Here is a 27,710-nt window from a genome sequence, read left to right on the forward strand (position 1 = left end):
GCTCGGGGAAGACGGCCGTCCTTGGCCGCAAAGTTACCAGCTGCTCAGTGCCGGGGAGCAGGGGCAGAGGACGGCCCCCTCCATCTGCCCAGCCGGGACCACCCTGCCGGTGACACACCGCGACGGGACGGGACGGGACGGTCCCGCGGCCGCCCACGGTCGAGGCGCAGCGGGGCGGCCGAGGAGCCCCAGCGTCCCCCCGCCGCCCCTCGGGGTCCGCCCCTGTCCCCCAGCGCCCCGCGGCCGTAGGGGGGCGCCGGGGGCCGGCGGGGCCGAGCCGGGCGTCGGGGCGTCGGCGCGGGTGAGCCGCCAGCGGCATCCAAAAAAAAAAATCGCTTCCTTCCGGAGCGGCGGCGGCGGCCGCGACTTCCCCGGCGCGGCGCAGCGCGGGGACCGTCGGCGGCGGCGGCGCCCTCCGGGGTGAGGCGCTCGGAAGCCGCGGAGGAAGGCGGCGGAGCGGCGAGGAGCGGGGGCCGGGGCCGCCGCCGCCGCCGCCGTGTGGAGGAGGCAGAGCGGTGGGAGGGGCGGGGAGGGACCAGCCGCGGCGGTGACAAGGTGCCAGCGGAGCCGAGGGGCCGCCGCTAGTGCTCCGCCCGCCCGCCCGGAGAAGTTTGCCTCGGGAGCAGCGCGGCCGCCCGGGCCGCCGCGGCGGGGCAAGGGAGCAGCGCCGGGAGCCGCCGGCCGGGGCCGGGGGTCGCCTCCGTCGGGACGCGGCGGGGGGACGCCGCCCCGGCCGCGCCATGGCAGCGCGGTCCCGGAGACCCTGGCTGAGCGTGGTGCTGGGGCTGGTGCTGGGCTTCACCGCCGCCTCCTGGCTCATCGCCCCCAGGGTGGCCGAGATGAGCGAGAAGAAGAGGCGCGGCGCCAGCCTCTGCTCCTACTACGGGCGCTCGGCGGGGCCGGGGGCGGCCGGGGGCGCCGCGGCGGCGGGCGGGCAGCAAGCGGCTGCGGCGGTGCTGGGCGGCACGGGCGTGAGGAGCAGCCCCTGGGCGGAGGAGGGTACGGTGTCCAGCCCCGCCGCCGGCGGGGAAGGGGAACCGGAGGAGGAGGAGGAAGGCGGCGAGAAGCGGAGCGGCCGGCCCGGTGGTAGCCACAACGGCAGCGGGGACTGGGGGGGCGCGGGGGGCTGCGCCAAGCCCCGCAACTTCCTCTACGTGGGGGTGATGACGGCCCAGAAGTACCTGGGCAGCCGGGCGGTGGCGGCCCAGAGGACGTGGGCGCCCTCGGTGCCGGGCCGCGTGGAGTTTTTCTCCAGCCAGGGCTCCGCCGCGCCCCCCGGGCTGCCCCCGCTGCCCGTCGTCGCCCTGCCCGGTGTGGACGACTCGTACCCGCCGCAGAAGAAGTCCTTCATGATGATCAAGTACATGCACGACCACTACCTGGACAAGTACGAGTGGTTCATGCGGGCGGACGACGACGTCTACATCAAAGGTGACCGCGGGCGCCCCGACGGCCGGAGGGACACAGGGAGGGAGGGAGGAAGGCGGGGGAGCCCCGGGGAGGCGGTGCGCGGTCCCCCGTGGGCGTGGGATCCGGGTGCTCCGGGCGTGGGATCCTCGGGGATGCTCCGCCGTGGGTCCCGTCGCGTCGCGTCCTTTCCCGTCCCCTCGGCGCGGCGCCGCCGGGAGCCGGGCTCGTCCCGAAGGCTCCGGTTTGGTGCCCCGCGGAAATCAGCGCTCGTAAAAGTTCTCGGCTGGATCGCTGGCACCGTAGCTGAGCCGGCGCAGCCCCTGAACGGCGACTTGTAAAGCTGGGGGTGTGCTTCGCGGCCGCGAAGCGTCGGCCCTGACGCCGTCAGGGTTCTGTAGCAGCGCTAGGAAGGATGTTCTGAAACCAGCTTCCTTTTGGTGTGTGTTTGCTGCTGCAAGGAAAAAGGTTGCGTTCTGGTAATAAGAGTAAAATCGCTGTTACTTGTGAAATGTACTGTTCTTAGGTTAAAAAACAAACAACAAAAAAACAACAACAAAACAACAAAAAAACAGGCTGTAAGCATAAGCCTAGGTTACAGACATCGTACAAGCTGTTGAAAGTTAACTTGAGGTAACTGCACACTTGCCTGTTTGTCTCTTGGTTTGTCTGAATCATTTAATAGTCTGCTTGTTCATCAGCTGTCACTCATCTGTGAACTACACACACACATGTACATGTGTTTGGTTGAAGAAGTAAAAGGTGTCACCGTTTTCTTGGGGCTCTTTTCCAAGTTGTAGAAAACCTCTCTTTAATCGGCTCCAAGCTAACCAATCCATCAACTCTGAATTTCAAGTAAATATTAAATCACAGTTTCTTGCAAAAATAGGTAAGCTGTGTAAAGGAAAAGTGTGTAAACAACGTAGCACTAGGCATAGTTCAGAAAGTGCCTGATTTTCACCAGGATCCTAGAGGAAGTACAGGAAATTATTCTGTATCAACCTTATGCTACTTAATTTAGGTTTGTTCTTGTCTTTACAAAAATCAATCATATTAAATGAACCTGACACTTCCCCTCACTGTCCTCCTCAACCTAGAACTATATTGACAAATTGTTGAGCTTTAGGGAGTTTTAAACAAGCAGGGGACTGTTTTCCATCAGTATTGGTTGAACAGGACAAGGTTTTGATCATATTCTCTCTTTAGGCTGAATGAAAATACCATTGAAATATTAATTTGGGATATTAATTTAAACAACAAAGTCTGAGAAATGTAATCTTGTTCAAGGATATTTTCAATTAGGCATGGAATACTGCATGGGAAGTCGTTTCCTGTGATAGTCTGAAGTGCCTCTCGCGTTAAAAAAAACAACATTTTGAGATAGAGGAAAACAGATGGCTGGTAGTATAGACAGAAATAACAGTAATCTTTTATCTTTCTCAGGTGAAAAATTGGAGGAGTTTCTTCGCTCGTTGAACAGCAGTAAACCTCTGTACTTGGGACAGACTGGTCTGGGTAACATTGAAGAACTCGGAAAACTGGGGCTTGAGCCTGGAGAGAATTTCTGCATGGGAGGGCCAGGAATGATCTTCAGCCGAGAGGTCCTCAGGAGGATGGTGCCACACATAGGTGAATGCCTTAGGGAGATGTACACCACTCACGAGGATGTGGAGGTGGGAAGGTGTGTCCGAAGGTTTGGAGGAACACAGTGTGTTTGGTCATATGAGGTAAGTAACAGTATTTGTTGCAAGGTGGTGTTTGTTCACAGGGTTTTGCATCTTGCAACCTAAGTACCTCTATCTGCCATCTCCTTCCACCAAAATTATGCTTTAATGCATACATCAGAATGTAAACTGCAGACTGCAAGGAAAAAAGATAGGAAAACATTCACAGCATGTTGCTGCAAACATATTTATTTCTACTTGTATTTTTCAGTTTTCATTTGATGACAGTTACTGTAGCTTGTATCTGTGAGCAGCCATGTTGTAAGTATTGCTATGCTATAAGTTGCTAAAGCATTACTACCTTTAGGGTTTCTATATACAATCCTTGGCAGGATGCTGCCATATTAGATGTATGCTGTAAAGGTTGGAGCCCTTTAAAAATTATTTTTGTATAAGCATGTGGCATATCTTTTTCTTCTGCACCACAGGTTTGTAAAATATGTTGTGGTATTTGAAGAGGAATCGCCTGTATTTTCTTAATTATTCAGATGCATTTGAATAGAGTTCCTTATGGGCAAAAGCAGAAATGTGGCTATTTTTTCTCTTGTACAGATACAAAATTTGTTACACTGCCCGTGTCTATGATATAATTTCAACAGTATTTTACTTACTGTAGGAACAGTGTTTAAATTTATTACAGACACACACAGTGTAACAAATCTTACTATGCTGAAGTCGTTTTTAGAACAAATGACTTCATTCAGTAGCAGCATTTTCTGAAGTAATAAAAATGTGTTGCAGTTCCAGAAAAGTTTGTTTGCAATGCCATGACTAAAATTCAGGCTTATTTTACTGAAAATATTGTGGTTAATAGCAAGACTATCTTTGTAGATAAAAATAGACTGTGTGTGCAACTGACAGAAAGGGTGAAGGGTGATAGCTAATATGATGAATACAATTTTGGTTGTTTTGACTGGTTCTTTAATATTAATGTATGCTTGCCCTTGTGGCATTACCTCATTAAGCAGGAAAATCATTTAAATGGGCCACTGAAAGAGGTTATGTGCTATTAAAGACAAAAAGACAGGAAAAATAATTGGTTTTGTGCGTTAGTGGTTTTTTTCTGAAAGGCCTGGGAAAAGGTGGCCATTTAAAAATGGGTTTGGTAGGCTGCAGTGCATGAATAGTGAATGAACAATAAATCTTGAATAGTTAGTACTTGGTGCAGTTTTTGGGTGTGGAAATCTTATCCCTTATTCCACTATAGAAGGGTGTTTCTAGAGACTACTTCAACAACTATTGTGAATTAGAATGTAAAAAAAAATACACCAGTTGCACTATTAGAGCTGGGAAGGTATTAATTGTGCAGATGGGAATCGATGTTGGGCTAGCAGTTCTTAACCAGACTTTCAAACAGTGTGCTACATTGGTAGCTTAATCTTACATTCTGATATGTTTGTGCTTTGTCTGTATAAGGTCATTTAAAAATCCTTACAGGCATTCGATGCCTGCTGATCTGTATCAGTAGCAGAAATATGATTCTACATGACAGGATTATTTCGGAAATTTTTTGTTCTGTTTATTTTTTCCTGTTTTGTCTTCTTGGGAGGAATTTTGGGGAAGAAAACAAAAAAGATAACATTGTCACCATGGTTGTAATTTATTTTGAAGTTGAACATTAGGAAATTTTTGTTCCGGGAATTGAGTGTAAGTGAGATAGAGACGAAGTGTGATAGACAGAGCAAAAAAACAAGTCTGCTTTTTTCCCTTTTGGAGACTTGAGTTATAGGACTCCCCGGAACCTCAGCTTTTCACGGTAAGATTGGAGCCTGAAAGTTCAAACTTAATGGAACAGGACCATGTGTTTTTATGGGATCTGGAGTAGAGTGACACCAGTCTTGACTGTCAGTTGCTCCTGAGGACCCTATGTCTATATAATGAAGAATGGTAAAGCAAAAGTAAACAAAGGTTTTAGACTTTTTAATAGCAGCTTCTCTTTTCTGTCTAGTATTTTTGTCTGTTAGAAGAATCTCTAACCTTGTTGCCTGTGCAACAGATCCTCCAGAAGATGCAGATGATTAACACAAAGCTGCTTAGAGTGCTATCCTAGTATTAAATCTGAGTGAAGTAGGGTATGCTGGAGAGAGAGAGCAGCCCAAGCCTAGCTATTTTGAGGCAGGAAAAATGGGTGATTCCTGTCTGTATCAGTTTAGAGATGATATGGAACAGACCAAAAGTATTGCAGGCCACTTTACTGATTTACTTAAGACTGCTGTTTTAAAATATCTACACTTCATATATAAAAAACTTGGAATATCAAGTTATTTTAGACATATATTTTGCAAGAGTCTTTCGGAACAAATTTTATTTTTGCTTTGATGCAGAGCTGCAAATGTAATATTTTGGTTTCAGGAAAGCTCTGGATATTCTGATAAACCAAAGGGTCCACAGGTTCAGTTCATGCTTGGGCATAGTTTCATCCCCATGTGTTGTGAAGCTGGTTGCTTAGTGTGGTCTGAACTGATTGCAGAATTGCAAGTTGTTAAATTAGACTGTGATGGGGTTTTACTTTTTCCCTAGGTTATTGAAACTCTCACTTTGTTCTTTTCCATCACTGCCTAAGATCATCCACACTATTTCGGTGCTAGAAGAGGAATTATTTTTATAGGTGTATGTGCAAAACCAAAGACTGTGGCTTGGGCATTCTGCATAACCAGTTCTAAATTAGTCTCGAAGTCCTCTTGTTGTACTGAAGTATTAAACTGAGACCTGCTGAACTGCAAGATTTTTCTGACCATCACTGCTTTCAGGAGGGTTTTGGGTCTTGCATGAAGACTGATATAAACTGGAAACAGTTCCATTTAGATTCACAGAAATAGAAAAATTGTAGAAAAGTTAAATCTTTGTAGCATCATTTTGTTACTAGATTTCTTTCCCAAGAAACCAAAAATCTCTTTTTGGGGAGGATAAAAGAAATTGAAGAACTCCTGAGAAAACCTGAGGTGCTTGATCTTTGACAGGTGGCTGTGGTGGTATAGGTTAGCCTGGCTGCCTCTCAGGCGTAGTTCTTTTTTTTTGTGTAGAGATATAGCAAGTATGGTGTGCTTGCTTGTATGCGTATGCTAGTTTATATGCTTATACTGGGTGACAAGGAGAGGGCTACAACTTTATTTTTGTTTTGTTTTAAGAATATTTTTTCCATCTGAATGAACAGGAAAAGAAGAGGTGTAGAAACCCACACTTGCAACCCACAAATCCACTCTTGTTCTGAGAGTAATTTTCTAGAGCTTAATCTTCACTGTGCTCATCTGGAAGCTGTGGCTGAGGCATGGTTTCACTTGTGCCACATCTTATGGCTGAGGTGATCCATCTCGCTCTCTCTACTGATCAGGCTCTTCCACTTTAGTCATCAGATTGCTCAGAAATTAATCTAATAACAGGGTTTCTCAGGCGCTTGTGTGGAGTGGAGGAGGCACAAGCCAGCCCTGGGGCTATGATTCAGCAGATGCCCCCAGTCAGTGTTATCAGTGGCTGGGCCTGAGGGATGATGGCTGCCCTCAGTGGCCATCCTTCTCCGCGCCACTCTGCTATGTGGGCCCGTGGTGGGCAGGGCCGGGGGGTGATCTGCCCAACCCCCTGCCTGATGGAGGAACAAAGGGGTGGTGGTGCCGGGGAGTGACCAGGGAGGCCAGTAACAGGGTGCCTGTCTTGGTAGCAGCTTACATGCAGCTGGCCAAGAGCAAAAGCTCAACTAAGGCCTAGCTGCAGAGCAGTGCCCAACAGCCTGGTGGGGGCTTTGTGCTGTGCACAGGTCATTTCCCTCCTGCTTTCTGCACAAAACCTGTCTTTGTTTTGTTGTGTTTCTTAACTGATTCTACAGTTTTGGTAATGCAAGGTTTATTACACCTTTAGCGAATAGGTTGTAATATAATAGGGTGTAAAATGCTTCTCTAAAAAGCCTCTGTGCTGTTTTTTCATGTGTTAACAACTTTTGCTTCCTCAAATCAATAATAATAGAGATTAAAGAGTCCATATTTCAATCGAGCATCTCTCCTCCGCTAATTCTGAAGCCTAGAAATGCTTTTCTGTGAATGAAGAGGCTAGCTTGGTGTTAGTGACTCATACTTGTTTTATTCATTGGAAAACAAAAATATAGTTAAAAACCTGAGATTGTGTTTCTTGCTTTGCATTTTAGGAGGGCCTTGACTCTTGGTTATTTGGGGAAAAAAAAAAAAGGCTGGTTGCTTTTTCCTCCCACTTTCCTTTTTATTTATATGACGTTTCTGGTTTCAAAAGATGGTTTTGTAATTTGTAACCTAAGTGTATAAAAGATTAAATAGTGTACTTCCACAAAAGGACAAACTAAAATACAAGTCATAAATTAGGTGGCTGTAACAATTCTAGCAAAAATCAAACATTGTCAGCGTTTAAATTCTGGCTATCAGCAAAGCAGAAGGATTTTTTTCAGAAACTGAAAAATGACAAATGCAACAGAAACAGATTTAAAGACCATTCATCAACATAGTTGGTACACTTAATGTAATGCTAATTTTGTAAGGCTTTTCTTTTTGTAGTCTTTTCCCCTTTCTGCAGGAGAAACATGCATTAAATCTACATTCATAGAAAACGTCCCTTATACTTTAAATCTTTCAGTAATGCATGCTTTGATACTTGAAAAAAAAAAATTTTACTTTGACTGTACATACAAGCAGCCCACATTAATGGCTGTTTGCATTTTCCTGTGGTCTTTTTCTTTCTACAAAGTACTGTGAAAACCATAGAAAGAATAGTCTCAGTAGTTCGACATTTTTTTTGAATAAAACAGTTCTTTAATATCCTATTTGTTGTTGATTCCCAGTATTTACAGCAATTACCCTGTGAAAATGTCTATTTAGATCAAATTGCTTGCTCAGAAAGGTTCCCTTTACAGTGCAACTGGCACTGTGACTGTCTCCTGAGGTTCTGGAACCCTTACAAGCCATCTTCTGCTTCCTCTGAAAGTACTTTACCTCACAGCCAAACTTTGAGTTGAACACTACACCAAACATAGGCATTAGAGGTATATTTGCCTTTGGTGGAGATAAGATGGTGTTTGGCCATTTGGGTACTGGCATGCTCGATCTTGAAGCAGCAGTACCCGTACATGCACTTTGGTTTTGGGCAGCTACATTTAGTAGTAACATAAATGCAATGATCGTGTTAAGAAAAAGTGTAGAATGAGATATCAGTGATCCTTGAATAACAATTCATGAAACAGTGGATCATTAAGATTGTAGCAGCATCTCTGAGGGTATGAGGAGAGGAACAGGATGATCACAGAGGCCTCAAAACTATTTGCATAAATGGCCAATTACTGATACAGAATTGTGTATCTGCTCTCTTAACTATTTGTTAAAAGCTATCTCATTACAGCAATGTTAATGGTAGTTATCAAACTTGATAACTTTAATATGATTCTCACCTGGTTGGAAAAGGGAGTTGTATTTCCATACCATTCCATATCATTATCCATATCATTCATTATTCATATCCATACCGTTCCATACGTACAAAGTTGCTGTGTGTACATGATACCAAATGATATGAAAGTCGTTAAATGTATACGCTATTGCAGTAATCATAGTGCTGACATTGGGTCATTCCTCTGTTGCCCCACATCATTCTGCAGGGTCATCTTGGCTGGCAGTTGGGAAGGTTCAGGATGAGAAACCAGTTGTGCCTTGTACTTAAACTTATTGGGGGTCTTCAGTGTTCACCCATGTGGATCAGTAGGACAGCAAGAATTGGAGATCCTGGTATCTCTGTTGTGAAGGATTCAGATGGTGTCACCCACAGCCAGCACAGAGGTGTGTGCTGGCACAAACAAGGCCACAGCTGTGGCTTCTTCAGTGGTGGAGGTCATGTGAGCTACAGAGCCAAGTGCTGAGGGGGCTTCTTCTCAGCCTGGTGAAGAGTTTGCTGTTCATAGGTTTCCGGATTGTTTGCATATTGGATGTCCCGTCTTTCTGGCTGTGCCCCGATAGGAAATACTGTTCAGCTTTTTTTTTGAGTTGACACCTGTGTATTTCTGACTCCCAGTGCTGAGTTTCCAAGGTGCTAGCGGACTTCTTTGTGTGGTTTAATGTACATGATGTGAAAACTCTGTGGGTGCCTTCCTTGTAACATGGTTTCCTCTAAGATGCCAGCAGGTGTTTATATGCAGGACTATGTGGGCTAGCTAACAGCTTTCTAGTCTGTTTTGAATGTTTGTACATTTTAAAGGTTTTCCTCTTAAAGAATAAGAATTTGATTTTTTTTCAAATTTTTTTGAATTACCCTTTTTGAATTACCAAAGCATCCCACAGACAAACACGATGAAAAAAAATGAGGAAAAGTTCCAAAATGATTACAAATTGTCTTTAGTTGTGTATATGGGTATTGTGAATCATCTCTCACCCTACACAGAAATTTAAACCTAAATATATTCAACTTTTTCTCATGTTTGTTCTTGTTTTATTGGAAATGTGTTCTCCAAACTTCTGTGCAATTGGAATATTTGGAGTGATATCTCCATAAAAGTCTAGTGCGGAAGGCTAGCTTTTAGTGTGTTTAAAAATAGTGTTCAATGTGAGACAATGCAATTGTGACACAGCTATTGTAACAGTCATCTCATTTGAAACCATCACATCAACCCTTTTGACAGTGCCTGTCACATTATGCAAGGAATAAGCATGATTTTTAAAAACAGGCTTGCAGGTGAAGAACTTGCATGGTTTAGGATCAAGAGTATATTCAGTGCTGTAAGTGAATCCATGAAACAAAGCACTGGGAAACCCTGACATGTTTACGTTTTCCCTGAAATTATTTTCTACCTTTTACCTTAAAATCAAATAAACCAAAACACATGGAAAGCAGCATTTCCTAAATGTGTTCCTAGAATTTTCTTTGTTTTCAAAATCTTGTTACTTCCTTGGTGCTCTGAAATATAAACTTCCCTTCCACACTTACAAGTTTGATCAAGTTTATTAGTCATACTTTGACAGAGTGTTTTGTTTGACTGTATTACTTGAGCCTTTTTGGAGATGAGTAGCATGTTGCAGACTTAACAGGCAAAGAGTATGGAGTTGAGCAAAGTGTGTGTGAGCAAAGCCTGTCTTTACAGGCTATGATAGTAAGAGTCTCTCTGCTCCTGCTCTCTCCCTTCTCCCAGAGTTGATGAGTTGATTCCAACTTTACATCCTTTGATAAACTCAGAATACTAAGATTCTGCTAAAATAGAAAATGCTCAGAAAGAAAGAAGCTGGAAGTTGTAAAATAGAAGAGCTAAACAAACAAAGAAACAAAATCCCCTAATGTTTCCATAAAAAAGTATTTGAAATAAGCACTAATTAAATATAGCTACTGTGGTATTTCATTAGACATAAAAATAGGATATGGGTCTTTTTTTAGAAGAATAAGCTTATAAGACACTTTTCCATTTTTGTATGTTTCTTGGGAGTTCTCTACGAGTAGACAAATAGGCATAAAGTGTAGCTGGATCATTTTAGGTGTTTATTCATTCTGTGGTTATCATTACCAAACTGGTTTTCCACCTATTTTCATTTTTTTTTTATGAGAAGGTATATTTTAAGTCATTTTCTTATATGCTGCTCTAATATGTTTGTTTTTATTTATGTATTTTATTTCTTTGTGTAACATTAAATATTTTTAAAATGCATGTATTAATTTAGAGTGTAGCTAGAACTGCTGAGCTTTGAAGAGTTTATTTCATCTGTCCAGTACTGGCTTATGTTTTAAGCTCAGGGTTAGTCCACAGGTTAGTTACTCTTCAGTACATATTTGAAACCGGACAACAAATAATTGTATAGTTCCACCTGAGTATTCTTGGCTTTCTAGGTATTACATTTAGAAAAGATTTTTGTCCTTCTTTTGAGAATTCTTTTAAAACATACCTATACTTCAGGAAACAAAGAACATCTTAAACTAGACGTATAATTTCAGAAAATTCTGGAGGAGGATAAGAAGCCTGGTAACTGACACAGACTTTGTGAGTGCTGTTTTATGTATAATTTAGTCTTGAAACAAACCTATGAAGGTGAAGGTTACCTTTTCATTTATTTTAACGGAGTGCTTTGGAGTCACATTTTCCACAGTCATTTTCCACATTGCTTGGAGTTTGGTACATTAACCCTTTTGAATGTTAAAAAAAAAAAAAAAAAGTCAGAAAAAGTCTAAAATAAGTCTCTTCTGGAATGTGCTAGTTTAACTAAGCAGTTAGAATATTGACGACTAAACACTTACTTACAAAACAGAACAGACTTTTTTCTTAAATTTTCAGATTGGGGTGAAACATGATTTAGAAACTTGCAGCATTCATTTTAATATTTTTCAAATAGGATTATCATTTTGTGCCTTTGGTGCTTTTTCCTCTTCCTCTTCCTCTTCCTTTTTCCTTTTTCTTTTTCTACATTTGAAACTCTGATTTCATATTTTCAAGATTGCATTAAATTGCATTTGTGAACCTAGCCTTTATTTATTTATTTAACAACTAGTCAAGAGCAAGTTAACATCTGAAGGATGACTCATTTGCTGGTGTTAGAAAGGAGTGTGTTCATGGTGCCCTTTCTGGGTATGGCATGTGTAAATGAGCTCCTTTATTTCCTACTCCTGGGATGAAAGCAGATGTACTAAAGAAATAAGGTATGTTTATACAAGGCTGCAATGCAGAGGAAGTACGCATGGCCTTAACTACTACGTGAGCTCTACGTTGTAAATCTGTTTGTGCAGGAATACACATTTATATGTACATACGCATACATTTAAAACTTGTGCCTGACTGATAGCCAAACTCCCAAGGGATGTACGTTAAGCTTCTTCAGAGCTTTTAAGCTGTGTTTCTACACATTTATTGCAGTTTTGCTTCTGTAAAAGCTCAGGAATTTAGCTTTCCATTTGTTCTTCACTTCTCTTCATAGTTACATCAGTGCCTTTCTGTCCTTTATATATATGTATTTTTGCTTCCAGCTTCAATTAAACTTAGCTTTTCGGCTTTTCATTTCCCTTGAAAGATTTTTTTTCCAGCTACAGACTGCAGTGCACCAACTATCAAATAACTTTTCATCACCAAAGGGACTTTCTTACAGACCAGTTCTTATCCTACCGGAAGTGTACAGCTTTCTATTTTTGATTATGATAAAGCGCAGTGACTTTTTCTGTAACTTTATATCAACTTTGGGCAAAATTTGCTGAGTGCGTGAATCTTAGTTCCAGTAGCCAGGGGATTTAGCTAGGATTGAAGTAGCTGATGACAAAATGATTAGGAAAGTTCCTAACTTGGCAAATGAAACAGTTTTATTAAATGCTCTTGAGTTTTTAATTGTTTTTTAAAAATAATGTGTTAGGTATAAATCTATCCTGCTATAACAGATGAAGTCAGGTGTCAGTATTTTGGATTCCCCTTTTCTTGTACTTGACATTTTTATAGTTGAAGATATTTTTCTTCCTGTGCTAGGGGGAAAATAGTTGCACCTATTGAAGGTAGTTGCCTGGAATGAAAGGGCAAGAATGCAAGATACTGTAAAACACACACAAAAATATTTTTTCTTATCATTTTGCTATAGTAATTTTGGTAAATGTATTTTTACTATATCCAAGAAGGCCATGTAAGTGTATGTACATTTCTTTTGTGGCACCACGATGCTTTGAAGTTTGCTTAGAGCTGCAGAATGTCTTGTACCTCTCTGCAAAAATTGATTGTTGTTTGTACCTTCAAGAAAGAATTCTTCACCAAAACTAGGCATTGAGAATCCCTGCTTGCATCCTGGCCATGAGAAGTTGGTGTTTGCTTCCATCTTCCAAGTCTCTTAGCCTTAGTTTTTAGTGTACTAAGCCTAGCTACAGATTTTCTTCTTAATTCCTGTCCACTTTGTACTGTTGGCACGTATACATGGTGGTGACAATCTGCCACGGGAGGCAGATCCCGGAGACATACCATCTCCCTGGAGCTGAAGGGACGGAGTGGCTGGATGTCTATCTAGAGTGTGCTCATCAGCAGTCCCAACCCAAGCTTCCTAACTCATCAGTGGAAGAAAGTTTACGGCAGTAGTGATGGTATTATTTTAGTTGCATATGATGGAGAAGCAGAAGAGGGACATCTTTGAAGAAGGTAGGTTGGAATAATAGACTGAGATGCATTCATGGAGTTTGGCGTGTTAGAAAACGGCTTCTGTGAATCAGCTCTTCATGACTGGGAGTTGCATCCTCATAAGACTTCTCTCATGAGTTTTTGGCTTAAAATGGGATCTCATGATGATGTTTTCTGTGTGTTGTGTGTATGTTTGTATGTGTGTATTTTTAAAAATACCACAGTTTATTGCTGTTTGTCTTTTTGCTCCACTTTGAGCACTGATTAATCAAATAGACCATCAGATTTATGTCATTTACTTTGTTACCAGCTGTTTCTGGAAACTGATTATTATTAATGGATTAATGATAAGCAATTGTTGTATACAGATAACACCTGGGAGTATAGGAACCTCACCCATGTGAGAAATTCTAGCAATGGAATCCAAAATGGAGTTGTTTTGTTTCTGTTGAACATTCTGTTTTTTCCATAACATGAATGTGTTTTGCTAGTTCATTGAGGAATGTGAAAGCACTTATGCTCCCATATTGATCTGAATAGGATTTCCATTAGCTGTGGATGCTGTTGATAAAATGCTGATAAAAGTTCATTAGTTCAAAAGGGGAAAATCTAATTGAGGCCCTCAGAACAACCATGTTAAATATCTAAGAATGTTCTTAGATATTCTATTCTATGCTATTCTTAGTAGAATATTTATTTATTTATTTATTTATTTTTAAATCATATGTATTTTTTCACATTTCTGATCATTGTGGTACTTAACTTTAGCATTTGCAAATACACTTCAGTATTTCTGCAGGTAACTCCAGAAGGGCAGGAGCTTCCCTTTAGGACGGTTTAAAATAACTGTGCCATTGACAATTGGAATGTTTAGTTTAGTATTAAACTCATAATTTTAGTAAAATAACTTAATTGTTTATTTTCCATTGCTAAACATCATTTTGAGACCTACTGTTTTCCTTTGAAAATATTTATTTGGAGGTCCTGCATTAAGTCTGTAGAGAGAACAATGGAAACAAAATACTTGATAATTCACCAGGTTTAATTTTCATCTTATCTTCAGTGTATGTACAGTTTGTGGTCTTCAAAACTTGAAAGAAAATAAAAGATGATGCTTGAAAGGGAGGTGGGGAAAGGAATGGATTTGCACTTTTCTTTCTTATTTTTATTCAATCGTTTATGTTTAGCCATAATTACATTAGTCAGCTTGGTCAAAATAGTCTTTCTCTGCAGAGTAGATACTACCCTATACAAACTAAATAACTATTTTCTTCCTTATCACATCCATTATGGTCATGCCGGTAGGTAACTGAAATACTTACTAGATTAGGGATTTTAGTTATATGTTAAGAGAAGATTTAATGACAAGTATGAGGACAGAATCATGTGTCATTGCTCTGTTATTCTTTTAAATGGTTTCAAGAAAAATTCTATATATTTTATAGTATAATTATTACACTTTGTTCTCTGGAGGTAAATACATTATAAGGTGAGTTTCAGCAGAGCTTTGTTGGCATCTATTTATCAGTACGGATGAGAAAACAGAAATACTGTCATATTTAACTGGTTGATATTTCCACTGACTCACACACTCTGAGGAAATACTTAAGGGAATCTAGTGCTTCTTTTTATGCTTCCTAATTGTTTAAGAGCTAATTGGTTGCTGAAGGACAACTCAGCTACTTGATGAAAGAAGCCAAATTTTTCATTTGGGTGTTCAACTTACATTGGTGTTAGTGACTAGATTTACTATTATCTAGGACTGTGTTCTGATGTTGATTGCTCTAAAATGTGTGTATTGGAGCATTTGATCAGACTACATGTTTATAAGTCTTCCTTTGTAAACATTTTTGTAGCTTTTTTTTTTTTTCTTCTTCTAAAGTTAACTCTATTATAAACGAAGCTTTTATTCTAGTGCAATTATTTTGTTGCTGTAAGATGTTACATGCTTTCAGCTTCCCTGGAAAATAAGCTGAGGACTGAGAGTAATTTTTTTAAAATAAAATTATGCTTAAATATATCATATACTGTTTATAGAATGTGTTTATACACATAGCAGCTCTTCGCTGTCCTGGGTACCCAAAACTAACACAGAAATGACTCTTAAGTAGTATTTCAGGGAAAAAAAATAAGTACCATCAAAAATCATCCATTTGAAACCATAACTCATGTGTTTCTTTTTTCCCTTCCATTTAAATTATAGGGATTTTCCCTCCTTCTCTGTCTTAGATATATTAAAATGAAAGGTTTACCAAGGAAAGGTTTTACTGTCTTCGATGAATAAAATCCAGCCTTTAAAATTCTGCTGTGTCAGTGGTTAAAGTACAGTATTGAGGTATTTGTATTTTTTTAGTGCATTTGTCTTGTTTATAGCTAAAACACTCATTTAATGAGTAATGTTTTTATTTATTTATTTATTTATTTTTAATATGTATTCTCTATTAAAGCAAACAAACTTTCCATCGTATTTTCAAAATGAGATAACCCTTTCAGCTCTCAGATTTGCTGATGCAGGATTTACTTCATGTCTCTTGGGTTGGATTGCTTTGTAGCTTTTACACCTATAGACGTGTTCTTGCCCTTCGCTTGTGGAACTGAAAGGAGTCTCCTGGGAATACTTTCCATTCTTCTTTTAGTACAAGTATCACTTCCCAGCATTCCTCTTTATAAACATATTGTACTCCATCTAAAATAGTAGGGTTTTCCTTTTTACTTACGCTATGCCAGTGAAATACTGTTATAAAAATCTGATTGCTTTAATAAGTGGCTACTTTACTTTCACTTTCAACTTCATTATGACAAATATGCAGCCATATGTTCTTGTACCAATGTTTATTTATTTATTTACCTTAGAAAGCTCTTGCTTCTTGCCTTGTACTTATCCCTTCATACTGGTAAATACTACAGACCTTCTATTAGGCGAGGCACAAATCTATGCTTTTTGTTCCTCTTCTTCTTGCAGTAACCCTTCTTTTCATTTGCCTCAGTCACTTTTTTTTTACTAATTTGTGATCAGGATCAGGTATAGATAGTACTGTATATGAGAAGTCATCAACTTTTACAATGACACACAATATTTCTTTTACTGGAAACAGCTTCAGTCCTGCAACTCAGATTTAAATTTATCATTTATAAGGCTTCATCACACTGTACAGTCATTGTCATTCTGCATTTGGTTGGTACCACTAGGTCAGTGTCACCTTCAGCCATTTTCAGCCGTTGAGCTTCTGACTAGAATAGTATTTTACTTACGATAAAATTAGCCAGTATTATAATGCTTATTTATTAGTATAATAATATCGTATGTTTAATCCTGTTGTGACTGGAAAACTTTGCTTTCCTAAACTTGATGCTGTATCAGATAAAAATTCAATTTTCCCATATAAAGTGAATGTGGTTGGTTAGCTTAACCAGGCAAGGGCAGGGCAGCTGCCCTTCAAGCTTCAGCAATCAGTAAATATATGTGATTAAATCTAGTGTATACTTATATTTCTTAAGTAGCTCAAATCATGCCTTCATCTTGAGGTTGGCATCAGTCATCAAATTAATACGAAGCAGCAAACAACTCAGTCTGTACAGCATACAAGTGGTCTGCTTCTGGTAACTTTGTGAGCTTTTTTGGAAGAAAAATATTAATTTCTGCAGAACCCAGCTTTTCCTAAGTAAATAAATCAATTTTAGTTGTAGACCTAAAGCTGGCTGTGGTGTCTTTTTGCCGTGATCTCTGTTATATGCTGCTACATCTTTAGGTATGAAAATTTTTATTGGTGGTGCACTTTTGGTATTAGAGTGGTGAGAATAGTCATAAGACTCTAGGGAAGCTCTGGGTCTCCATCGCATGTATAGGTGTTAATGCTGTTATCCACTAAAAGTGGTCTGAGCTGAGCAGCCCACCTGCTCACTTTGCTGTGATCAAAATCCCCATCCTGTTATATATTTTTCCTGTAGCTGCAGTAGCAAGTCTTTGGCTTGTGGGCCAGGTACAGCCCGTGAGTTTGTCATTGGCAGCAATGGCTTTTTTGTGTTTTGCTTTTGAGTAGCACAAAAATGTTGTCTTCTGTGGTGCATTTCCTCCCGTGCGGTCCATACGCAGGGAAGGAGCAGTCTCCATTCTTGCTTCTAATGATAGAGTCTTAGAATGGTTTGGATTGGAAGGGACCTTAAAGATTACCTAGTTTAAACCCTTCACCCAGACCAGGTTGCCCAAAGGCCCATCCAGCCTGGCCTTAGACACTTCCAGGGATGGGGCATCCACAACTTCTCTGGGCAACCCATTCCAGTGCCTCACCACCCTCAGAGTAAAGAAAAGTGATTGCTTTTAGCCTCTGTCTTGGGAAGTTTCTTCAGTTTTACATGCAGATGCGTGCCACCTACTGAATGTCGTGACTGATTTTCTGACATGAAATCACCTCTTCTTTTGAAGTGACAGGAAAACCTATACAGCCATAAAGTATTGCCCCATGTTACTGCGGGAGAAAAACTGTTGATAAAAACTACAGTCTGTCTGTAAAAAGAAAAAATTGTGTTAGTTAATGAAATAGATATGCAAGTCAAACATTTATGAACGGTAGGTTGTGAGGTGTTAAGGCTTCCATTCAGTGGTTTGAAAATACCTGGGAAGGAGAGATGTCATTTTCAGTGCATGAAACATCAATAGGAGGTTATTGAGGAGCAAATACAAATTTTCTAGTCAGTTTTGAACTTTTTTTTTCTTTTTTTTTTTTCTCCTGGAGTCCCAGAAAAGCAGCTCGGATTTTTTTTCTGCTTGCTAAGTCAAGAAATCCATGCCCAGACACTCTCTGGCTACATTCTCTTCATTCTCTTTATCAAATCTTCACTTGAACTCTCCCGCCAGCCCTTTTTTTTAAATTTTTGATCAATATGCACATTTTCATAAGAATACTTAGGTGTTGTTGCTCCCTCTTCCAGAGGGAAGCTCTGGAAACCATGGATAACACTTCTGTGTGCTGTGCTACATGCCATTGGTGTAAGTGTTGCTTTGACACTGAGCATGTCTGAAGATAAAGTCAATTTTGTTAAGAGTCCTGTACACCTCTGCACCTCTGTCGTTATTATCTTCTTATCGTTAATTTCAGTACAATTTTTCTGATGCCCAAAATTGTATAAATTGTTGCTGAATTCATAAGGTCACATAGTTTGAACACACCCTTTCTTTCTGTTCATTATCAAAAATTCTTCAGCTATTAAATATTCATGATAAGTAGCATTTGTTGTCATGAGTTTTCAAAACTTGAATAATGTGATCATGGGGCACTTATCTGAAGGTTTTGTCTAAACTGAAGGAACAGCTTTTAGAAAGCATTTTTAATGTTTAATAATTTCATATGCATTAATTACCCTAATGTTCTCTAGATAATGAAATCACCCAACAATAAAAATGCTTTCAGCATGGTAATTTATGTTTTCTTAGAATTTCTTCTTGAATGCTGGCAGCCGTGTTCTGTGTTCCAAATCTTTCAGATTTAATCAGTTGAATGTTGTTACTTCTCAACATTATTTGGATGGGAGATTTATGGAAGATCTTGGGTGTTTGAAAGAAATGATCCTAGTAATAACTTACACAGTTCTTGGTTTCCTGAATCCACGCTTAGTGAATGCCTTCAGACTATGCTGAAGAGTGGAGCACTTGTGGTAGTGATTGTTGAGAGACTGTCTTCAGAAGAGATACTAAATTGTGGTCCTGGCAAGTAATGACCCAAAGAAATCCCATGTTAACCTACATGACAGCCTTTGTCTAACTTCTGTCGTTCTATAGTCAGCCTACATAAATCTCTGCGAAATTTTACAGTATTGCCATGTGTTATTAGACAGCTTGTTAATTTTCATTTTTTTAGCTAGATGAATTTTTGGCCTGTAGAGGAGCTGAACTCCATGGACTTCCATCCAAGTAATTACAAAATGTTTGAGTGTTCAAATGGCATGCATGTATGTAACTTCTTTCATTTGTGTGCTCGGTGAGCAATTTAAATAGTGAGTGACATGCAAAGCCAAACAGGTTGTTTGGATTCTGAATGGCTAGTGCATGCCATTAGATTCACTCTGGCTGCAGATTTTATGTAGTAGTATTGTCAAGTGCCCCTGAAAGCAATTGTAGAAAAAAGAATACATTAAACCTTTATTTTGAAGGAAAGATGTTTTAAGAGGAGAGCCACATTCAAGGCACGAAGAAACCCCATTCATTGCCTTTGAGTGAAGATCGTACAAGTTAATACGTTGTATACTTAGATACACACATGCATGTATGCATGCATAAATAAACTTTTTGAGAAAAAGAATATTTAAAATAAACTTTTCTGCTAAGATCTATACAATATACAGTTACATAATGTGTTTTACCATATTTGTAGGTGTAGAAATAGCCATTAAACGGTCAGACACTGTAATTTGGATGATTTAGGGGCTTGTACAGGAATTCTGTTTTTCACACCATGAACTGTCTTTGCATTTGTATTTACTGCTAGTAGTAGTAGTTTTCTGTGGTGCTGAAAAAAAATGGAGTAGTTAAGATGCAAGGAATGTTGCTGAAAGTAAAAGAAATGATAATAGTTAAGATACAAGGAATGATGTCATTTCCCAGGGGTCCAGGAGAGAAGGCCCTGACACCATGACTGGGTGCTATGAAAGCCCTGCAGTAGTAAATTGCTGGAGGGGTTGAGAGCACCCTGTGGGAGTGTGTGTGATCCCCTTAGTCAGAGCTGAAGACGAGACAGAAGGCAAGACTGTAAGGTATTGTCAGCGGGCAGAATAAGGATGCTTGGGCAGATGCTCACTTGAAAAGTTTTCTTGGAATTCTTGAGATGAGAAGACAAAAAGGAGGACTTTGTGCAACAAGAATATCACTATCTTCTCCAGTGTTGGAGGAGCATAACATAACAAAGTAAGAGCATGAAAGAGACAAGCAGACAGTAAAGAAAAAATGTAGTCATCTAGGAAGGGATAAAAAACAAAGGTGTCAAATCTAGGATGAAATTTGTAGGTTTGCATCCGGGCTTTGAAGAAGACTCCTAACCAAATGCTGTTAGATTTGGTAACAAAGGAAGGCTTTCTGTGACTGTGAATGACTTGTTTGCAGCACAGGAGATCCAGCTGGGGTTCTTGTAATTAGGTGAAAAAATCATACACTGAAAGACTAAATGCTAATAACTTCAAACGGCTGTCAGTTTAAAACATAATAGTAATGGTGATGGGATGTTCTGAGTGAAATTAACATTTCAGTAGTTAAGACATGACATATGCTTGGCAGAAGAACCTAATGTGCTGTCTGTTATTCTTTAAATTATCCCATTTATTAAGGGCTTATACCTAATATAAATGAAACATGAATGAAGGATTTAGTTGATTGTAGTTTAAAAAAGAAAAACAATCATCTCCCTAAGTAACTTTAAACAAATTGGTAATTTCTTTAGAGCTTTCCAGATATTTTATTTATTTATTGTTAACAGCAGTGGTGTTAGACCACCCAGATCAACACAGAATGAATAGAGCTGTACAAAAAAAATCAATGAACCATGAATGAAAGTAACTTGTGACTTTAAAGTTAAATTCATGAAACGAAGGTATGTTTTATAGTGACTTGCCTTTACTGCTGTTTTCTTTTTTTTCTTTTTTTTCCCCTAGTGTAATGGAGTAATGTTTCACTATTAAAAAAAATAAATCATGGCAGAATCTTTGTGGTGTGCTGATGATGCTGTTTATCTTCTCACTTTTAGAATGCTCACCTGTATCTTGTTCACTTGTCAAGTGCTGGTTTGAAACACCAGGTTGTAGCACCTGGTTGTTTCCCCAGTCACTAAGGGTTTCATTTTAACTAGGACTGCCCCTTGTTAGGGACTGGATTTTTTCCTTGTGTAAGAATTCATGGTGTGGTTCCATTCTAAATGGACAATACATGAAAAAGCACACAGAGTTGCAGTGATGGTAGTTTCTAATAAACTTCTAATGCAAAGAGTTTAGATTATATTATTCTTGGGACCTACTTTTATTTTATGTTTTGTGAATTGTCTAGGATATTTATGAACACTCTAATAGTTATTAAAGGAAAAGAAAAAACACAATTTTTCAGATTTTCAGATCCATGTATATTTTTTTGTTCTCTACTAATCTGACATGTCCTGCCTTGCATGAATACATATTTTCAGCTGTTTTTTTCTCTTTCTATGCAAAATTACTATAGAAAAAATAAAATGACTGAAAAATGTATTCCTGTTTATTCTGTCAGTTTTAATGTTTTGCTGCATTGTCAAATTCTAGTCAATTTTTGATTGTGTGATTTTTTAATTTAACTTAATTTTTTGGGGGTGGGGGTGAGGCATAACATATTATATTTAACCCAGTATATCTTATGTTGCATATAATCTTCTTTTTTAACACAAAATATATTTAGTTTAAAATATGCACTTGCAGTTCATTTCTTTCAACAGTTTAACCTTCAATAAGCTTGCTGAAAAGCAACTCAGATTTTAGTAGAATCATTAAATCACAGAATGCTTTGGGTTGGAAGGTATCTTAAAGATCATATACCTCCAACCCCCCTTCCATAGGCAGGGACACTCCCCAGTAGACCAGGTAGCCCAAGCACCATTCAAATTGGCCTTGAACACTTCCAGGGATGGGGCAACCACAGCTTCTCTGGGCAACCTGAGCCTCACCACCCTCTGAGTGAAGAATTTCTTCCTTATATCTAATATAAAACCCCCCTCTTTTAATTTAAAGCCATTACCCCTTGTCCTACCACTACACCCCCTGACAAAGAGTCCCTCCCCAGCTTTCCTGTAGGCCCCCTTTAGGTACTGGAAGGCCGCTATAAGGTCTCCCCAGAGCCTTGTCTTCTCCATGCTGAACAACCCCAATTCCCTCAGCCTGTCTTCATAAGAGAGGTGCTCCAGCCCCTTGATCATCTTCATGGCCCTCCTCTAGACTAGTGTAATACATCCATGTCCTTCTTGTGCTGGGGTCCCCAGAGCTGAACGCAGTGCTCCAGGTGGGGTCTCATGAGAGCAGAGCATGGGGAGAATCACCTCCCTCAACCTGCTGGCCATGCTGCTTTTGATGCAGGAGCCTTCCTTTTTGCAGCCAGAGAGGAGTGGGAACGTGTTTTACCTTTTTGTCTGTAACTAGCCAGAAACTGGTATATGCTGGTATATAACTGGTACAGCTCTGGTAGGTTTTTCCTCCCTTCACCCTGCTTATTGTCATCCTCTGGGATCCTGCGTATGTGTGGAAGCATTGTCACGTTTAGGTGGTCCTTCAGTCAATGTGATATAGGAGGAAAATAATGTGTCCCTTTGTGAAGGGAGTGGGGAGGATTGCTAGATAGGGGCTTTACTGGAAGCATTTTTCTATATTCTCTCATATTCACCATGCCAAAGATTTGTCTCATGACTGCGATTTGCCAGCCCTTTAAGAAGTAGGATATTTTTTTAATTCTAAATTTTAATCTCTGAATATTTTAAAATACCTGGGATGTATGTGACGCAACATGGTCTTGCTACTCCTTGCAGCTCCACAAACAAGTTTGAGTATTTTTGTCTCACAAAGTTTTCTTTAATAATAGAAAATGCATGGTTCTTTCCTCTAATTATTTTTTTTTTGTTAATCTGACTAAGAAGCATAGAAAGAAAAAAATGAAATAATTTAGTCAATTGTAAATTAAGATTCCAACTTTAGTTTTCTGAGCACTTGTTTGCTTCAAGATTATGTTGCCAGACCATTTCACTCATGGAAGCAAGGTTTTACTTGCCCCTTTTATTTAAAGTTCCTACTAATTTTAACCATGTCAGCCTTGAGTTTGAGTAACCACAATTTGTGTTTCTTTGATAAGTAAACCAATGTTATTAAATGCAGGATTTCTGTGTCTAGAAATGGTAGCTTTTTTTTTTTTTTGTATGCAGATGGCAGGAAGAACATATATACATATGTATGTTCACTACTTATGAATATGTGCTCCGATGATTGCATCTGTGAACAGTATGCTCTGGCATGCTGTACTCATAGTGACTGCTCTAGTCATAGGTTCTATGAGTTGTACCATGGTGGAATGACAGCATAGCTCTGGCTTAATAATAACTATTATTATTAATTATTTCTATTGATCCTTGGGCTAAAGTGTTGCAGCTTTCTCCTTCTGGTGGAAGTGTTCCTGTTGCTTAAATTATCGATGTTCTCCCACTATACTTAATGATATGGTAGTTATCCGGCAGCTTCCTGAGATTTGTAGACCATTGGCCTAGAATTTAGTATTGTAGCAATTTATGCAATAATGAATAGATTTAACAGGTTTCCCTTTCTCAGATGTATTTTGAGGATTTATCAAGATTTTATTTGGGCAGATGTTGATTTTATTTACTTGGTCAAAAATGAGGGATAAAATCATTTTGTGATTAAAATAAGTGGAAATTGGTGGACTAAGAGCAATAATTAGCTTATGCAGTTGTTGAAGGATGAATTGATTCACTTTTCTAGCTTTGAAGGACAGAGAATAAATCTAATCTTTTGGCTAGTATGCAGAGGATGAACTGGTACTAAACTGTATTGAACACTAGCAGAGTTGGATAGACGTTTCCTGTAGTGTTATACTTTCAGTGGTGGTATCTCTTGGTTTCTGACAGACTTCCGTAAAAAATCAGATAAATTCACTGGCAGTGATTTAGCTATTCAAATTAGATTAGTTTGTTTCTAGTGCACTCAGTTCTAATCAACAATTCCTATGTGTCTTTTTCCCCCTCTATTCTTCGAAAGATGGTTTTACGATGGTGATCTCTAAAAAGATTGGTAAAAAAACAAAACAAAACAAAAAAACTATTCTGCTAGTTTTACTTATACAATGCATATATAGTTCTTTTCTTTGCAAGCCCTTGTGTTGTGTATGCTATGCTTTTTCTTACTAGCTACATTATAGCCATGCAAAAAAAACCACTTCACAACTAGCATTTTTAAAATGAAGGAATGCTTTAATACATATACTTTTGATACATTTTTAGTTCTCTTGTGTTATTACTGGAGAAGATGGAAATATATGAAAACTTCAAAAATGAAAAAAAAAAACAGCTGAAAGATCTCTAACGAAGGCTGGAAATGTCCTTCATGATGGTATTCTGTATATTCAGAGAGTTGTTGCAAATGCAAACAATTTGCTTTGTCTACATCAGAATCCAGCCATGATTGTGGAAGAGTCCTCTTTGTTCCCAAAAGGCAGTTAATATTTAAATTAGTTTCAAAGCATATTATTTATAATGTCTCCTAAAGTCTTGGCTACAAACATTGTATCTTACATTCATTTACATATACAAAGTGAGTTTTATTTCAGTTCATTATTAAGACAGAAGAGCAGGATAGATCAAAAAAAAAAAACTACTTCATATATTTGTTTTGAAGTTAGATGATTCTTTGTTATTGCAGAAAATGCAGTAAAACCGCATGATGAAAACAGTAACGGTGATAATCTCTGTATTATATGTTTTCTCTCAGCGGTGAAATAGTTTCAGGCAATCCTAATACAGATTGTAAAAAAAATGCTTTTCTATATGGAGTTCTGAAAAAAGGCATTTTTAATTAAAAAAAAAAAGGTTTCCGTAATTCTCTTAATTTTATCCTTTTGCAAGTTCCATTTTGTCAATATTTTGGTTTTCATGTTTGTTTTTTTATTATTATTATTATTTTATTACTCCTGTGTCATTTAAATAGCATCAGTATTTGCTAATGAAAATTATGCTGTAATGGGTATGAACTCTGAAAGCTGTCACTACCATTTGAATAGTAATCTGTAATACTCTCTGTCTTATGCACTAGTTATTACCTCTTTTGAAAGTCAGCCTGAAATGTTTTCCCTGGAGGCATTCTTTTTCCTTTCCTTTAGTCTTAAATAGCTTTTTTGTGATTTTGAGTAGTCTCTTTACTTATGTGCTATGTTTAGATGTGCTAAATATAAAAGCTACAAAAACAAAACAAAACAGAAAAAAAAACCAACACAGAAAACCCAGAGACAACTGAATTTACAAGGTGTGCAGAGCAGGAAGGAGTTCTCCAGTTGTGTGGGGATGAGCAGGTGTTGCACGCTACTAAGACAGCTTGAACCCTGAGGGATGACTGCAGTACATTTCCTACAAGAGATAAATAGTGAAGAGAACATCCAAAGAAGAAGAGGGTCTTTAAAAAGAGGTGATCTTCTTAATGCAAGTAATGCTTGATCAGCCTTATTGCCTTCATGAAACAACAGGCTTTGCAGATGAGGTGAGAGTGCTGGATTGAGTATACTCTCACTTTAGAAGACAGCTTGGTGCTTCAGAGTCATTCTGATTTGTAAGCTAAAGAAGTATAGGCTTGATGAACAGGGTGGTAGGTAGCCTGAAAAAATTCCTGGACTTAATGGATACTAAGTGATAGTTCAACATCTAGTTAGTGTCTGGGGAAAAGTGGTGTACCCAAGGTGTCTAATACGATATTGTTTGATATCTTTACTGAGAACTTGGTTGCTGGGAAAAAAAAAAAGTTTCCCTTTACAAGTTAGCAGGGAATTCTTCATTTGAGTGCACTGCATTGGACTCAAAGAGTTGCGGTCAACTGCTCGATGTCCACGTGGAGATCAATGATGAGTGGCATCCGTCAGGGGTTGGCATTGGGACCGGTGCTGCTTAACATCTGTCATCAATTTGGACAGTGGGACTGGGAGCACCTTCAGCAAGTTGGCCAATGACACCAAGCTGTGTGGTGCAGTTGACACTCTGGAGGGAAGGGATGCCATTCAGAGGGATGTGGACAGGCTTGAGAGGTGGGCCTGTGCAAACCTCCTGAGGTTCAACTAGGACAAGTGCAAGGTCCTGCATCTGAGCCGTGGCAATCCCAAGCACAAATACAGACTGGGCAGAGAATGGATTGAGAGCATCTCTGAGAAGGACTTCAGGGTGTTGATTGATGAGAAGTTCAACATGAGCCAGCAACATGTGCTTACAGCCCAGAAAGCCAACTGTATCCTGGGCTGCATCAAAAGAAATGTGGACAGTGGGTTGAGGGAAGTGATTTTCCCCCTGTGCTCTGCTCTTGTGAGACCCCACCTGGGCACTGCGTTCTGCTCTGGGGACCCCAGCACAAGAAGGACATGGACCTGTTGGAGTGAGTCCAGAGAAGGGCCATGAGGATAATCAAAGGGCAGGAGCCCCTCTCCTATGAAGACAGGCTGAGGGAGTTGGGGTTGTTCAGCTTGGAGAAGAGAAGGCGCTGGGGAGACCTTATAGCAGCCTTCCAGTACCTAAAGGGGGCCTACAGGAAAGCTGGGGAGGGACTCTTTGTCAGGGGGTGTAGTGGTAGGACAAGGGGTAATGGCTTTAAACTAAAAGAGGGTCAATTTAGCTTAGATATAAGGAAGAAATTCTTCACTTAGAGGGTGGTGAGGCACCAGAACAGGTTGCCCTGAGAAGCTATGGATGCCCCATCCCTGGAAGTGTTCAAGGCTTGATTCAAAGGGGCTTTGATGGACCTTGTCCAGTGGGAGGTGTCCCTGCTCATGGCAGGGGGTTTAAAATTAGGTGGTCTTTAAGGTCCCTTTCAGCCTGAACCATTCTATTATGATTCTGTGAGGGGCTGACAGATGAAAGAGGTGACGTGCAGTACACTACAATTTTAAGAATTGTAATAGTAGCTTTGAGACAGATGAAGACTGGGCCTTCAGAAACCTCATGAGCTAAGCAAGAAATATCGCAATTTTCTGCACAGACAGCAAAATAGTGTACTACATCAGTACAGTCTGAGAAGGGACTGGATGAAGAAGAGACAGAAAAAGACTTGAGGTTTATATGGGATGCCAAGATCAGCCAAAAGTATGCTCCCATTGCTAATTACACAAGCCACATACTTGTGTACATTAGGAAGAGCATGGTCAATAGACTGAGGGAAGATTTATTACCCTTAATTCCATGCTGGAAGAATTATGACTAATTTTAAAGGAAAATTTAAGAGTAGCCTACAGATACTAGAAGGGCATTACAGAGATGATGGAAGTGAGCTCTTCTTAATGGGTATAGACGGCTAAGACAGCTATAAGAACAGAACAGCTATTACAAAGCAGTTTGGGTTGCATTAAACATTACCTAGCCAGCTAGTCCAAAGAGGTGATTCTCCCTCTCTGTCTCTCTCTCTGTGCAGTTCTGGGCTCCACAATACGAAAAGCATGTTAAGGTACTTGAAAGTGTCCAGAGGAGGGCAACAAAGCCAGTAACAAGGCTGGAAAGCACATCCGGTGAGGAGGAGCTGAGGATACTTGGGTTGTCTAGTGTGGAGAAAATGTGACTTCACTGCTTACTACAACTTCCTGAGGAGGGAAAGAGAGGGAGGTGCCAGTCCTTCCTGATAACCCATGATAGAATACGAAGGAACAGCACAAAGCTGCACCACTGAGAAGAGGTCCAGACTGGTTATTAGGAAAAGATTTTTTTTATTGTAAGGGTTGTCAACTACTGGAACCGGCTTCCTAGAGAGGTGGTTTATGCCCCATGCCTGTCAGT

General features: G+C 39.9%; 1 protein-coding gene across 1 annotated transcript in view; it reads left to right on the top strand.

The window, feature by feature from the left end:
- Positions 1-491: 491 nt before the first annotated feature.
- The window catches only part of CHSY3 (chondroitin sulfate synthase 3), a 180,818-nt gene continuing 153,599 nt past the window's right edge, over positions 492-27,710 (top strand). Inside the window, exons 1-2 of the mRNA XM_013195645.3 lie at positions 492-1,431; positions 2,851-3,134. Coding sequence (XP_013051099.2) covers positions 741-1,431; positions 2,851-3,134 — 975 coding nt within the window. The 5' untranslated portion in view covers positions 492-740. The remainder of the gene's footprint in view (positions 1,432-2,850; positions 3,135-27,710) is intronic.

Source organism: Anser cygnoides, chromosome Z (genome assembly GCF_040182565.1).
Source record: "Anser cygnoides isolate HZ-2024a breed goose chromosome Z, Taihu_goose_T2T_genome, whole genome shotgun sequence".
In the NCBI taxonomy this organism is placed as follows: domain Eukaryota; kingdom Metazoa; phylum Chordata; class Aves; order Anseriformes; family Anatidae; genus Anser; species Anser cygnoides.